The sequence below is a fragment of the Pelodiscus sinensis genome, chromosome 9, assembly GCF_052426305.1.
Source record: "Pelodiscus sinensis isolate ZL-2025 chromosome 9, ASM5242630v1, whole genome shotgun sequence".
NCBI lineage: Eukaryota > Metazoa > Chordata > Testudines > Trionychidae > Pelodiscus > Pelodiscus sinensis.
The window spans coordinates 10,416,879-10,432,341 of record NC_143060.1 but is presented as its reverse complement, the minus strand read 5'-3'; the positions used below and the strand labels follow the sequence as shown (position 1 = coordinate 10,432,341).

At 44.0% G+C, this 15,463-nt stretch overlaps 1 protein-coding gene across 1 annotated transcript in view; it reads right to left on the bottom strand.

Moving 5' to 3' along the window:
• C9H1orf185 (chromosome 9 C1orf185 homolog) overlaps positions 1-15,463 on the bottom strand; it is a 58,730-nt gene that overhangs the window by 29,334 nt on the left and 13,933 nt on the right. The window contains exon 3 of the mRNA XM_075935958.2: positions 9,679-9,784. Within this exon, the coding sequence (XP_075792073.2) occupies positions 9,679-9,784 (106 nt within the window). The remainder of the gene's footprint in view (positions 1-9,678; positions 9,785-15,463) is intronic.

The window sequence follows — 15,463 nt, the reverse complement described above, 5'->3', positions numbered from 1 at the left end:
TAGTGCTCTTTGAGGGCTAGACCCAGACGGGCCGAATTAAGCCCCGAATGGGGGTGGCAACCCCCAGACAGGGGCGAGCCCCCCGACACATTGAAATAAGAAATGCAATTGGCATAGCTCAAATTGCATATCTTATTTCAAGTTATGGTGCAGTGTAGACCCACCCTAGGAGTAGCTGGCGCCTTACACTCCTCCATTCCCATCACAAATTCCCTGTGTGCCACCCTTACATCCTCTTCTATTTCAGAGACTTATTGCAAAGACCCTTTCCTTGTGCCAAAGACTCTGTGGGACCCACATTTCCCCATGCCAGGGTCCTCCACTGTCATCCTCTCCATTCTCAGTGCTCTGCGTACACTCATAGACTCATAGACTCATAGACTTTAAGGTCAGAAGGGACCATTATGATCATCTAGTCTGACCCCCTGCACAGTGCAGGCCACAGAATCTCGCCCACCCCTCTTAGAATAATCCTCTCACCTATGTCTCAGATATTGAAGCCTTCCAATACTTTGAAGGCCCCAACATGCAGAGAGTCCTTCAGCTGTGATCTGTGCCCAATGCTACAGAGGAAGGCGAAAAACCTCCAGGGCCTCTGCCAATCTACCCTGGAGGAAAATTCCTTCCTGACCCCAAATATGGCGATCAGCTAAACCCTGAGCATGTGGGCAAGACTCACCAGCCAGACACCCAGAAAGTTCCCTATAGCAACTCCTATCATCCCTCCATTGACCTATTTCCAACTGGAAATGAATGGTCAATTAGTTACCAAGATCATGTTATTTCATCCAACCATCCCCTTATAGAATCAGAACTGGAAGAGACCTCAGAAGGTCGTCAAGTCCAGCCCTCCGCTCTAGGCAGGACCAATCCCATCTAAATCAACCCGGCCAGGGCTTTGTCAAGCCGAGACTTAAACACCTCTAGGGATGGAGACTCCACTACTTCCCTAGGTAACCCATTCCAATGCTTCACTACCCTCCTAGTAAAATAGTTTTTCCTAATATCCAATCTGGACCTCTCCCACCACAACTTGAGACCATTGCTCCTTGTTCTGCCATCTGTCACTACTGAGAACAGCCTCTCTCCATCCTCTTTGGAACCTCCCTTCAGGAAGTTGAAGGCTGCTATCAAGTCCCCCCTCACTCTTCGCTTCTGCAGACTAAACAGACCCAAGTCCCTCAGCCTCTCCTCGTAGGTCATATGCTCCAGACCCCTAATCATTTTGGTTGCCCTCCGCTGGACCCTCTCCAATGCGTCCGCATCCTTTTTGTAGTGGGGGGCCCAGAACTGGACACAGTACTCCAGATGTGGCCTCACCAAAGCCGAATAAAGGGGGATAATGACATCTCTGGATCTGCTGGCAATGCTCCTCTTAATGCATCCTAATATGCCATTAGCCTTCTTGGCTACAAGGGCACACTGTTGACTCATATCTAGCTTCTCATCCACTGTAACCCCCAGGTCCTTTTCTGCAGAACTACTACTTAACTGGTTGGTCCCCAGCCTGTAACTATGCTTGGGATTCTTCCGTCCCAAGTGCAGGACTCTACACTTGTCTTTGTTGAATCTCATGAGATTTCTAGTGGCCCAATCCTCCAATTTGTCTAAGTCACTCTGGACCCTATCTCTGCCCTTAAGCGTATCTACCTCTCCCCCTAGCTTAGTGTCATCTGCAAACTTGCTGAGGGTGCAATCTATCCCCTCATCCAGGTCATTAATAAAGATATTGAACAAAACCGGTCCTAGAACAGAACCTTGGGGCACTCCACTAGAAACCGACCGCCATCCTGACATCGAACCGTTGATCACTACCCGCTGGGCCCGGCCTTCTAGCCATCTGTCTATCCATCTTACCGTCCATTTATCCAATCCGCATTCCCTTAACTTGCTGGCAAGAATATCGTGGGAGACCGTATCAAAAGCCTTGCTAAAGTCAAGGTACACAACATCCACTGACTTTCCCATGTCCACTGAGCCAGTTACCTCATCATAGAAGCCAATCAGATTGGTCAAGCACGACTTGCCCTTTGTGAATCCATGCTGACTATTCCTGATCACTTTCCTCTCATTCAAGTGTCTCAAAATGGATTCCTTTAGGATCCCTTCCATGATTTTTCCAGGAACCGAGGTAAGACTGACCGGCCTATAGTTCCCTGGATCGTCCTTCTTCCCTTTTTTAAAGATGGGCACTACATTTGCCCTTTTCCAATCATCCGGGATTTCGCCCGATCTCCACGACTTTTCAAAGATAATGGCCAAAGGCTCCTCAATGACATTTGCCAACTCCTTCAGTACCCTTGGGTGCATTAAGTCTGGACCCATGGATTTGTGTACGTTTAGTTTTTCTAAATAGTTCCTAACCTGTTCTTTACCCACCAAGGGCTGTCCATCTTCTTCCCATCTTGCGTCGCTTAGCACAGAAGTCCAGGAGCTGACCTTGTCCGTGAATACAGAGGCAAAGAAAGCATTGAGTACTTCAGCTTTCCCTACATCCTCTGTCACTAGGTTACCTCCTTCATCCATTAGGGACTGCACACCCTCTCTGATCACCTTCTTTTTGTTGACATGCCTGTAGAAACCTTTCTTGTTATCCTTCACATCCTTAGCCAGTCGCAACTCCATTTGCGCTTTCGCCTTCCTGATAACCCCCCGGCATTCTCGAACTATACATTTAAGCTCCTCCCTAGTCATTTGTCCAAGTTTCCACTTTCTGTAAGCTTCCTTTTTGTGCTTAAGTACACCAAGGATTTCCCCTGTAAGCCAATCCGGTCTCCTACCATGTTTGCCTCTCTTGCTACGTGTCGGGATGGTTTCTTTCTGTGCCTTCAATAAGGCTTCTTTAAAATACTGCCAGCTGTCCTGGACTCCTTTCCCCTTCATGTTAACATCCCAGGGGATTCTTTCCATCAGATCTCTGAGGGAGTCAAAATCTGCTTTTTTGAAGTCCAAGGTGTTTATTTTACTACTCTCTTTCCTTCCTTTGGTCAGGATCCTGAAATCTACCAACTCATGATCACTGCTTCCCAGGTTGTCACCCACCTCTACGTCCCCTATTAGTTCCTCCCTGTTTGTGAGGAGAAGGTCAAGCTGCGCACGGCCCCTGGTCGGATCCTTCAGCACTTGTACCAAGAAGTTATCCCCAACATTCTCCAAAAACTTCCTGGATTGCCTGTGTACTGCTGTATTGGTTTCCCAACAGATGTCAGGGTGATTAAAGTCCCCCATGAGAACCAGGGCCTGCGATCTGGAAGCTTCGCTCAGTTGTTCGAAGAAAGCCTCATCTACCTCATCCACCTGGTTCGGTGGCCTGTAGCAGACACCAACCACAACATCACTGCTGTTTGCTCCTTTAAACCTGACCCATAGACTTTCAACAAGTTTTTCTCCCTCTTTATACTGGAGTTCAGAGCAATCATAGTGCTCTCTTACATATAGTGCAACTCCTCCTCCTTTTCTCCCCTGCCTATTCTTCCTGAACAATCTATACCCTTCCATGACAGCGCTCCAGTCATGCGAGTCATCCCACCAAGTCTCTGTTATCCCAATTAAATCATATTTCTTGGCCTGGGCCAGGGCCTCCAGCTCTTCCTGCTTGTTGCCCAGGCTTCTCGCATTAGTGTACAAACACTTCAGGTAACCAGTTGATTGCACTATCTTCTCCATTCGAAACTGGGGTCCTCCTTGCTCGCTCCTTGCTCTATGCATTTCTTCCCGGTATCTGACTTTCCCACTCCCCTCAGGGTTTTGGTCACCGTCCCCCGACGAACCTAGTTTAAAGCCCTCCTCACTAGGTTCGCAAGCCTGCCCGCGAAGATGCTCCTTCCTCTCTTGGTTAGGTGGATCCCATCTCTTCCTAACAATCCTTCCGCCCGGAACAGAGTCCCATGGTCGAAGAAACCAAAGCCCTCTCTGCGACACCACCTGCGCAACCACGCATTTACGTCCTCAATTCGACGATCCCTGCCCAGTCCTTTCCCTTCAACAGGGAGGATGGACGAGAACACCACTTGCGCTCCAAAGTCTTGGATCCTTCTTCCCAGTGCTACATAATCCGCAGCAACCCGCTCAAGGTTATTCTTGGCCGTATCATTCCCACTTTGTTCCCTCATCATTCTCATTTATTTTGTCTGGAGAAGAAGGCTTTCACGGTGTTAACAATGTTAACATTGGATAATGGAGTGGAAAGTATGCTTATAAAATCTGCAAGTGACACCAAACTGGAAGACTTACAAGTGCTTTGGAGGACAGGATTATTATTAAAAATGACCCTGACAACTTGGAGAATTAGCTTGAATTCAATAAGATAAAATTCAGTAAAAATAACTGCTACTTATCTTAGGAAGTACTTATCTTAGGAAAAATCAAATGCACAACTACAAAATTGGGAAATAACTGGCTAGGTAGTAGTACTGCTGAAAAGAATCTTGTGAGTGTGATTGAATGTGAGTCAACAATGTGATGCAGCTGCAAAAAAAGGCTAATATTCTGGGATGTATTAACAGGAGTACTGCATATAAGAGGAAACTGTTTTGCTTTACTTGGTGCTGGTGAGGCCTCAGGTGAAATACTACATCTAGTTTTGAGCGTCACACACTTTAGGGAAGTTTCCTGGAGAGAGTCCAAGGGAGAGCAACAAAAATAATAAAAAGTTTAGATAACCTGACCGATAAGAAAAGCTTAAAAATCTGGACATATTTAGTGCTTGAGAAAAGATGACTAAGAGGAGGCCTGGTAACAGCCTTCAGATATGGTAAGGGCTATTACAAAGTGGATGGTGATCAGCTGTTCTCCATGCCACTGAAGGTAGGATAAGAAATAATTAGCTTAATCTGTAGCAAAGGAGATTTAGTTTAGATATTAGGGAAAAATTTCTAACTGTATGGGTAGTTAAGCAATGGAATAGACTTCCAAGGGAGGTTGTGGATCCCCCTCATTGAACGTTTATAAAACAGGCTAGACAAATATGGATTAATTGACTTCTTGAGATCCTCTCAGCCCTACATTTCCATGACTGTGATTTTAAACTGTACTGAATGGACGGACAGAACTAAGTTTGAGGATATCATTAAAATGAAATGTGTTAATGACTGTCAACTGGTTATTTAATTTTTAAACAATTACAGAGGTGACTGAAGCTACTGGCTCTACTAACTAGGTGCCGTGGCTGCCTCTATACCCTTCTCCATTTTCTTCCAGTTTTCCCCAAAGCCAATAGGATTCTAATCATTGATGCCTAGAACATTCCCTGAGATTTTCAAATTGAGCACTGTGGCAATGAAAAATTATTACATTACAAACAGCCAGACAGAAACAGAAAAATGCCATCTAGCTGAGTATTAGATTTGATAAGCACAACATATAATAAATCTCACATTTGATTGTTAAATCTCCTTGCCTTAATGTCTTTGACTTAAAAAAATTACTTATGGTCAGCGCACTGATTATGTAAAAACTGTATTTTCTTTCTTAAGAAATACTTATACATTCAGAATCATATCTGCTTACTTTGCTAGCTAAAGACAATTTATTTTTTTGTTAGTGCTTCAGAGCCAATATACATATAGAGGAGTGAGCACAATTATATTTTGGTTGATGCATTAAAATTGTTTGTATTACGGCAGTACACGGTGGTATCCCATTGTGCTAGGCAATGTACAAACATATGACATATGGTCCCTGACCTGAAAAGTTTACAGTTTAATGGAACTGTTAGCTAAATTTCAAATGCAAATTGCAATGCCAAATCTTGGCCATTCTTTTTAGGTGGCAAACCTGAGGAATTGTCCCAGATTGAGGTGTCATTACAGGTTTTTTGGAACAAACTGATAAACTAAATAGAAATAAGTCACCAGAACCAGATGGTATTCACTCAAGAGTTGTAAAGGAAATCAAATATAAAATTGCAGCGTTACTAACTGTGGTATGTAACCTATCATTTAAATGAGCTTCTGTATCAGATGACAAAAGAATAGCTAATGTGACACCAATTTTTTAAAGGGCTTCAGAGGCAATCTTGGCAATTACAGGCCAGTAAACCTAACTTCAATATTGGGCAGACTAGTTGAAAATATAGTAAAGTAAATAATGATCAGACACATAGATGAACATGATTTGTTGTTAAAGAGTCAATACAGTTTTTGTAAAGAGAAAGCATACCTCAACAATCTACCAGAATTCTTTAAGATGGTCAAGTATGTGAATAAGTGTGATTCAGTGTAGGAATGTAAGCGATTAGTTGACTAGTCAACTACCCAATAAACTAAACTTATTGGGTAGTTGAGTCACTACTGGACTAGGGATGTTAAATTGCAGGAAAATGATAAATCAAATAGTGGATGCATTTTGCATCGACTATAGTTGATACATTTTGACTATAGTTGATGCATTTTGCATTCAACTAGCTGATAGGGCATCTCTGCCTCTGAAATCTAGAAACAGCCCTAGGGGACTCCCTGCTGACTCTGGGCTCCATCCAGCACTGCCAATTTGAAACATCACCACGGGAGCCTGGAGTCAGGCTCCCTGCAGCGTTTCAAACCTGCAGCGTTGCACTGAACCTGGGATCAACTGGGGACTGAAACGCTACGGGAAACCTGACTCCGGGCTCCCGCAGCAGCATACTTCTTTGAAGTACTTTCTCCTTCCCCCCCCCCACTGCCTCTTTCTGATAGAGGCAGCAATGCAGGGGGAGCAACTAGTCAACAAGCTTGTCGACTAGTCCTTCAGATCCCTATACTTGACTAGTCGCTTCTCCCAGCTTGCTGCCTGTATCAGAGGCACCAAAGAGGGGTAGAAGAAACCAGTGCTGGGGGGAGCCAGCTTAAAATCCAGTTCCCCTTCCCCCCCCCCCCCCCAACAGCATCTTCACAGGGGACAGAGGAAACAGAAGCACAGCAGAAGAAACTGCATGAGTGGTACCAAAGCAGTCCCCCCCCTTGCGCCGAGTCCTGACTGCTGCACCTTTCCCTCTAAAATGTACAAGAGCTCCCCACAGGAAAGGCACAGCAGCTGGGACCCAATGTGAGCGGGGACTGCTTCGGTCTCTGCTGCACCTGTTCCTTTGATTAATCTTATCACCTACATGCACTCCCCCACCTTGCTGCCTCTGTATCAGAGGCAGCAAAGGGGGAGAAGCAGGAGCTGGTGCCTGTGAAAAACTGGCTTTAAGCAAGATACCCAAGAGCACCAGTCCACCTCCCTCGCCCCGCACTGCTGCCTCTGATAGAGAGGCAGCAGTGCAGTGGGTGAGGGGGGAAGGCGGGAGCCAATACATGCCAGCTCCCCACGCGTATTCAAGCCAACTCAAGCCAGCCCCCCACACATATTGACTCCCGCAGACAGTCCTGCCCGCCCTTGCTGCTTCCTACAGAGGCAGCAAAGGGCAGCAGGCAGGAGCCAGTGCTGGAGAGAGCCAGCTTAAAATTGGCTCCACAGTGCCACCTGCCCTCTTCCCCCGCTGCCACCTCTATTCGAGGCAGCAGTGTGGGGCAGGGGCGGGTGAGACTGCTATGAAGCAGCCCCTGTCCATGAGGGGTCCAAGCTCCCCACGGACAGAGGCTGCTCCGCATCCCACAGAGCAGCTTCTGTCCATGGGAAGCCTGCACCTGCCGCAGCACTTTGCAGCAGCAGCCTCTGTACATGGGGGGGTCCAAGCTCTCCGCAGACAGAAGCTGCCCTGCATCCCTTGAACCCCCTACAGACAGAGGCAGCAGGGCAGGGCTGCAGGAAGCCAGTCCACAAGGGGAGTTGGGTTTTAAAATATTTTCCCTCTGACCATCTCCCACCAGCCACCCTGCACTGCTGACTCTGATGGAGAGGCAACAGTGTGGGATGGCAGAGTGCTCCACGGGAGTAGGCCAGAGAACACAGGCTGCTGGTCCCACCCCCCAGGGACTATCGAATAGTCGTGTAACCAATAATAGTTTATGCAGTTACACGACTATTCAGTTACACGATATCTAACATCCCAACTTCAAACCAGGACCACTGACAGAGGGAGCAAAGGGGGCAGTTGTCCCAGGGCCCAGCAATTTAAAAGGTCCTGGGGTAATGGGCTGCCACTGCAGCAGCATCAGCTGCTGGAGCCTTGTGCTCTTTATATGTCCACCAGAACCCTGCACAGTATGGTCCAGGTAGTGCTAAAGGCAGGCTGCTTCTAGCCCCACCCTTTTCATCCAAGTCCCTGCCCCTTCCAGACAGCTCAGAACCTAGCTCCTCCCTCCACTGCCCAGGGCCTGGCGACATCTGTCACCAACCCTGCTTTAAACAGTGAGGTGAAAAAATTTGCAGATCGTACAAAACTACTCAAGATAATTAAGTCCAAAGCAGAATATGAAGAGTTACAAAAGGATTTCACAAAACTGAGTGACAGGACAACAAAATGGCAGATGAAATTCAATGTTCATAAATGCAAAGTAATGCATATTGGAAAACATAATCCCAACTATAAATATAAAATGATGAGGTCTAAAATTAGCTGTTACCACTCAAGAAAGGGATCTTGCAGTCACTGTATATAGTTCTCTGAAAACATCTACTCAATGTGCAGCAGCAGTTTAAAAAAAAAAAAAAAAGCAAACAGAATATTGGAAATCATTAGGAAAGAGAGATAATAAAACAGAAAATATCATATTGCCTCCATATAAATCCATGGAACACCCACATCTTGCATACTGCATGCAGATGTGGTCAGCGCATCTCAAAAAAATAAACACGAGAATGAGAAAAGGTACAGGAAAGGCAACAACAATGATTTAGTGGTATGGAACAGCTTTTGTATGAGGACAGATTAAGAAGACTGGGGGTTTTCCAAAAGAGAAAAATAAAATAAACTGAATATGCTGAATGTAAGATGGTACAGAAGAATATCTATTTAATTTCTCACAAACTGTCACATCTTATGTAGACTTTAGAAAGTACTCACTTACATTATGGGTATGTCTAGACTACATGGCTCCGTCGACGGAGCCATGTAAAATAGTTTACTTTGCGTAGTCAAAGAAGCGGGGATTTAAATAATCCCTGCTTCATTAAAATAAAAATGGCCCTCACGCTGTGCTGACGATTATTTGACTATACCGAGTAAACTATTTTAGATGGCTCTGTCGATGGAGCCATATAGTCTAGACGTACCCTATGTCTACACTACCGGAGATATCCCAGAAAGACTCTGCTGCATCCAGGGAACACGTCTGCCTTTCCAAAATTTTTTTCAGAAGAGCAGACGCGCTCTTTCAGAAGCCCTGTATTCCTCATTTTATGAGGAATAAGGGCTCTTCCAATAGAGGAGGTTTTTCCGACATTTGGCCCCATGTAGAAGGGCCAAATGTCAAAAAAGCCTCTTCCGAAAAAAGAATTGGAAAAAGGTACATAAATTGCAGTTTGCAATTTACGTACCTTTTTCCGAAACTCACCCCAGCAGTGTAGACATAGCCTTAGTTGAAGAATAAACAGAAGGGAATAAACTGAACTCCTAAGAAAGAGCGGGATTTTTATATAAATATCTCAATTAAAAAGTGAGCAAAGAAAATCCTCAATAAGATACTGCTCTTTTAAACATGTAATGATTTTACTTGCTATTAGCCTATCTTTTATCAGTCATACTTTTACAAAAAATAATGTTTAATTTGTTGCAATCCTTTAAAGAAAAAAAGATTAGTGTAATTTTAACCCTACCTTCTTTTATAAAACAGGTAAAACACTGTTAATCCCAAAGCAAAGAAGGCAATTCCAACAATAGTAGCACCGGCTACTAGAACGGAGACTAAATGGTTCACAAAATCTACATAAACAAACAAACAAAAATTGTTAATGTCCAAATAACATTTTATGTAATTAGCAACTATCATGATGAGACAATATTGCTTCAAGTTATGCTTTATTGTACTGATTTACCATAATGGTATTAATTATCTAAAATTTCAAATGGCATAGAAAGCATCTACTCTTGAAGATACAGTGATAAATTATCACACATCATAATGGAAGTATTTTTCTTAACAAGTCTATACTGGTATTTTTTCTAAAGTTTTCACTGTTTAATTACCATCACTGCATGGTATAAAAGTCCCTCTACCATTACAGGCTAATTAAAAATGCTTTTCCTATATTCATCACTATAACATATGTTTACCTATCCAACAATAATCAAGAATTCAAAATTAATCTATTTTAGTGGGTTAATTTTCTAATTATCTTAAAGGAGATTTAGATCTTACTTGAGAGGACTACTACTATGGAATGGTCTACTTACTCCTGCTCAGTTCTTTGGGTAGTTCTGCTTTCTATCATTTTGACCAACCTCTATAGCCCACCTGTGTTCTCTACTTGAAAACTTCCTTGCCAATTAAGGATCTTCCTTGCAATGGCTCAAAGTTATTTGCAGAAAAGACTGAATCTCTGCATAAGGAGTTGCCTTTTATATTAAAAATGTATACACCTGGACTGAGGTTGAGATTGAAATAGGAGGTAGACTTGTTGAAAGTCTCTGGGTAAAGATAAAAGAGTTAAAAAAACAAGAGTGATGTCATGGTAAGGGTTTACTACAGACCACTTAACCAGGAAGAGGAGGTAGATGAGGCATTTTATAAAGAATTAACAAAATTATCCAAAGCACAGGATTTGTGGTACTGGGGCACTTCAGCTACCCAGATATCTTTTGGGGGAAAAAACAGCAGGGAATAGATTATTAAACAAATTCTTGGAATGTATTGGATATTGTTTTATTGTTATTTTAAAGGGCAGAGAAAGCCACAGGTGGAAAGGCAGTTCTGGATTTGATTTTGACAAATAAGGAAGAGCTGATAGAGAATTTGAAAATGGAAGGTATTATTCATTATTCTAAGGAACGATAGGAGGGAAAACAGCACAATAAAGAAAATGGATTTCAAGAAGGCAGACTTTAGCAAGCTCAAGCAAGTCTAAGGGGAAAAACAGTTTGAGAGACTTGACAAATTTCAGAGAGACATTACTAAGGGCACAAAAGCAAACTATGCAAATTCATAGAAAAAATAGGAAGTATGCCCCCCAAAAAACCCTACCCTGGCTTAAGCTGAAGAACTTCCATGATCCTAAACTCAAAAATTAGTCCAACAAGTGCAAACTAGGGTAAATTAGAAAGGATGAATATAAACGAGTAACACAAATATGTGGGGAAATAATTAGAAAGGTCAAAGCACAAAACAAGATTAAACTTGTTAGAAACAAAGGGTACCAAGAAAACATTCTATAAATACCTTAGAAGCAAGAGGAAGACCAAGGAAAAGATAGGCCCATTGTTCAATGCAGAGATGTGTAAAGGACAGAAGTGGGATAGTTGCCAGAAGTTCTGACCTGCCAGAAGCTGGGGATGGGAGATAGGGATTACCTGTTCTGTTAATTCCTTCTGACAGGAGACAGAAGACAGGATACTGGCCTAGATGGACCTTTGTTCTGACTGGCTGTGTCTACATTGGCACCACTTTCCGGAAAAGGGATGCTAATGAGACCAGTTGGAATTGCAAATGCCGCGGGGGATTTAAATATCCCCCGCGGCATTTGCATGAACATGGCTGCTGCTTTTTTCCGGCTTGGGGTTTTGCCGGAGAAAAGCGCCAGTCTAGACGGGATCTTGCGGAAAATAAACCTTTTTCCGGAAGATCCCTTATTCCTACTTTCAATAACAGACGTTATTTCAAAATAACTTTACTAGCGTCTACACAGCCAAACTGCTATTTTGAAATTAATTTGAAATAGCGGAACACTTATTTCGAATTTAGGAAACCTCATTTCATGAGGAATAACGCCAAATTCGAAATTGCTGTTTCGAAATAAGTGCTGTGTAGACACTTTTCAAAATAGGAGGCCTACAGCCTTCCCAGGGTGCCCTGGCGGCCACTCCAGCCTCAACCAAGAACACTCCTCTCTCCCCGCTCCTCTCTGGAGCCCTTAAAGGGGTTGACTCTGGCCACAGTGCCTGTGCCAGCTCCAAGCCTGCCAGCCCAGAGCAAGAAGTCACTGCCGTGACCCAGTAGCCCCAAAACAAGAGCCAGCAAGCCACTGGCAGCCAGTCCTCCATTGCTCCCAGCAGCCTGCCAGGGCCCAGAGAAGGTGGGTGCCTTCCTGATCCAGGGTGGAGATCATGGACTTTATTCAGGTTTTGGGGGAATGCTCCCAACGTCCATGATCTCCGCACTAGACGGAGGAACGTGGCCGTCTATGGCAGGATAGCTGCCAGCCTGGCCACCAAAGACCATATGCGAACCCAGGAGCAGGTCTGCATGAAAATCAACTTGGTCCGACGAGACGCCCTCAACCCCTGAGCCCTGTGCTTCCCCACCCTCTTCTTCCCCTTACTTTCCCCTTCCAGCTCCCTCCTCCCAGGTTTCCCCCTTCCCTCTCCCACCCTCTCTCTTTCTCTCTCCCGCCTCCTTTCCCCAGTCTCACCAGAGTTTCATCCCCCCCCACCCAGTTTTGTTAAATAAAAAGAGTTTGTGTTCATGAAAATACATGTATTTTATTTGACATCAGGAAGGGGGGTTAGGGAGGGGTAAGTGGAAGGACGTGAGGGAGGAATGAGGCACAAGCCCCCAGTGGGGCAGACCAGGGTGGCTCTTAGTGCTCCTCAGGGTGGAAGCTCTCCTGCAGGGCCTCCTGAATACTGACAGCCCCCCGATGGACCTCCCGGATGGCAGCCTGCAGAAAGTGCAGCCAAGCTTGCCAAAACGCGTGCACGAGAAGCACCAGAGTGCCCAGAGGCAGCTCTGGCTCCATATTGCAGTGTTCTGTGGTGTCCCGAATGAGGGCAACCAGAGCACACAGAGACAAAATGCTTTTCTGTCCCTCATCAAGGTAGGCAAGCAAGCAGGGAAAACTGAGAACTGACTGGCCGGGGGGGTCCCTTTAAGCACAGGCCTCAGATAGCCTCAGGCAGCAGCCACACAAAGTAACTCCTGACCTGATGCCCTGCCGCATCTGGTTCCAGCCGGCCTTAAATGTGATTCAGCATCCACTCAGTGTGGACGCGCTATTTCAAAATAGCAAAATGCTATTTTGAAATGCATTTTGTGTGTAGACTTGTTATTTTGAAATAAGTTATTTCGAAATAACGCTGTAGTGTAGACATACCCTTAGATAATATCACCACCTTCAGCTTCTCTAGCAGTAACTCCAATACTTAGCCCACAGTTAAACCACTTGGTTCCATGAATACTCTGAACACCAAGACATCAGATACCCAAGCAGTAGGTACTGAGGAACACTGTTATGAGATAAGTGGTACAGAGGTTAAGGATAGCAAGGTTCTGGATACTCAGACATCCCATACTGAGGTCAATGATCAAAGTCTGGTACTGTAAGAAATGTGGTCTGAAAATTTAGTTGATAGTAATTATGTTATTTTAGCAATAAGTACTAGGATATTCAGAAAGGCCTGTTCAGGTTTTTGACTCCTAGAAGGATGAGCTTGAGATGCATCAGAGTTTGAAGACTCTTATGTCTTGATTTGCTAGGCACCAGAGAAGTTTACATGAGCTATGGCTCATCAATAGAGCAGTGTTGCATTCTACAACTGTCAGAAGATATTGAAGCCAATATGGAGGCCAATGTTTTGACCTCTTATTAAGTGTGGTTCAGGATCCCAATGTGAAATATCTGCTCACCAGGGCACTAATGCAGAAGGACTTGATTGGAGGACTGTAGTCTAACTAACTGTCCTTACTCGTGGTGTTTAAGAAGGCTTGTGTTAGGTTTCTGAGAAGAAACAACTTCAGGTGGGATTCTCTAGTTCTCTACATTTGCTTAGAAAAGGAGCAACATATGGCAACTTTGGAACTTGTTCCCCTCAAAGGCAGAAAAGCCACTAAGAATATTTGTTAAAGAGCAATGAGGCTTTATGTTGGGAAAAGTTTTTTAATTCTGGGGATTTAGTTTCTTACATGTTGCTAGTACCCCTTTATGAAGGGATGTATACATATGTCTAGTTTAAACCAAAACTTAGCCAAGAACATTATCTACATTTTTAGCTAAAATATGCAATAACTATCTACTAACTATGTGAACTAACTCACTAACAACTAAGGCTATGTCTACACTGTGGAGGTTACAGCAGCACACCTGTGTTGCTAAAGGCCTGCCGCTGTGAAGCACACAAGTGTGGCTTCTCCTGTAGTCTAGGAGAGCTCTGCTACCAATACAATTAAACCACTCTAATGAGGGGCTGTAGTTTTGTCAGTGAGAGAACATCTCCGGCTGACAAATTGCTGTCCACACTGGTGCTTTTTATTGTTAAAACTTTTGTCAGTCAGAGGGTTTTTTCACATCTCTGACCGCCAAAAGGTTTAGTGAGTGAAGTGTAGTGTAGACATAGCCTAAGTAGTAAGATTACAATAAACTTCCGATAATCCAGCACCTTTAGGACCCAGGGGGTGCCAGATTCTAAAATATGCCGGACTACTGGAAGGGGGGGCTATGAGTGGTCTGGGTTGGAGTTTGGGGATGCGCCCCTTGGCGCTGCGGGACCAACCCAGCAGCACCCCAGCTGCTCTGTCCCAGATCTTCCCAAGTCAGCCGCTGCTGAAACTGACCAGCGGCTGACTCCGGGAAGCTGGGGGCAGGGCAGCTCCAATTGTCCGGCTGCCCGGAGCACTTCCGGGTTCCAGATGGTGCTGGACCATCAGGAGTGCCGAACCATTGGATGCTGGACCACAGGAGTTTTACTATACTAAGTAGTACAGTATACAAAGAAGGCAGTGAACACTATAGGTCATCAAGAAGGAACTGAGTGAGGGATAGCTGGGCCTGCTCAGATTCTTATGCCCTGTGCAGGCAGGTGGTGAATGAGGATTCATGTTGACTGAAATTTCTCATATATTCATGTCAAATTTCCCAAATAGTTTCAATTTTTAAAAAACCTTAAACAAAAAAATCTATCAAAAATGTTTTAATATTTTCAAAATGAAAAGTCTTCATTTTTACTCCAATATTATTTTTAAACAGGTATAGAATCTGAAAATGATACATTTTGTGTCAAACTGTTCCCAAGTGAGTTACTGCAAAGGTTCATTTTTATACTTGATCACAAAAATCTAGTCACAGCAAAAGGAACACTTACTCCACAATATCTTCTATCACTATAGAGAGATGGGGCTTTCACAAGCAAGTCTTCTAGATTTTGAAGGATATAATGTTTCTTTTAACAAAGAGCAATGGATACTACTACAGTTGGCTTTGTGAAGCCTTTGGTGCAAATGCAAAGCCAAAACAAACCACAACAAACTGAAAATAGTCTGGATCACAAGTAAAACACAAAAAACTTCCAATGTTACTGTATGAGGTAGGACACAATATGTGTTTTTAAGTCTGTAAGCCAAAATCTTCCAGCTTCATTGTGACAATGACACACCAACTATAGCTATCTGAGAAACCTGCATATATTTACACTAATAGATAATTAAATAAAATGTACTAAGAGACAGAGGTAATA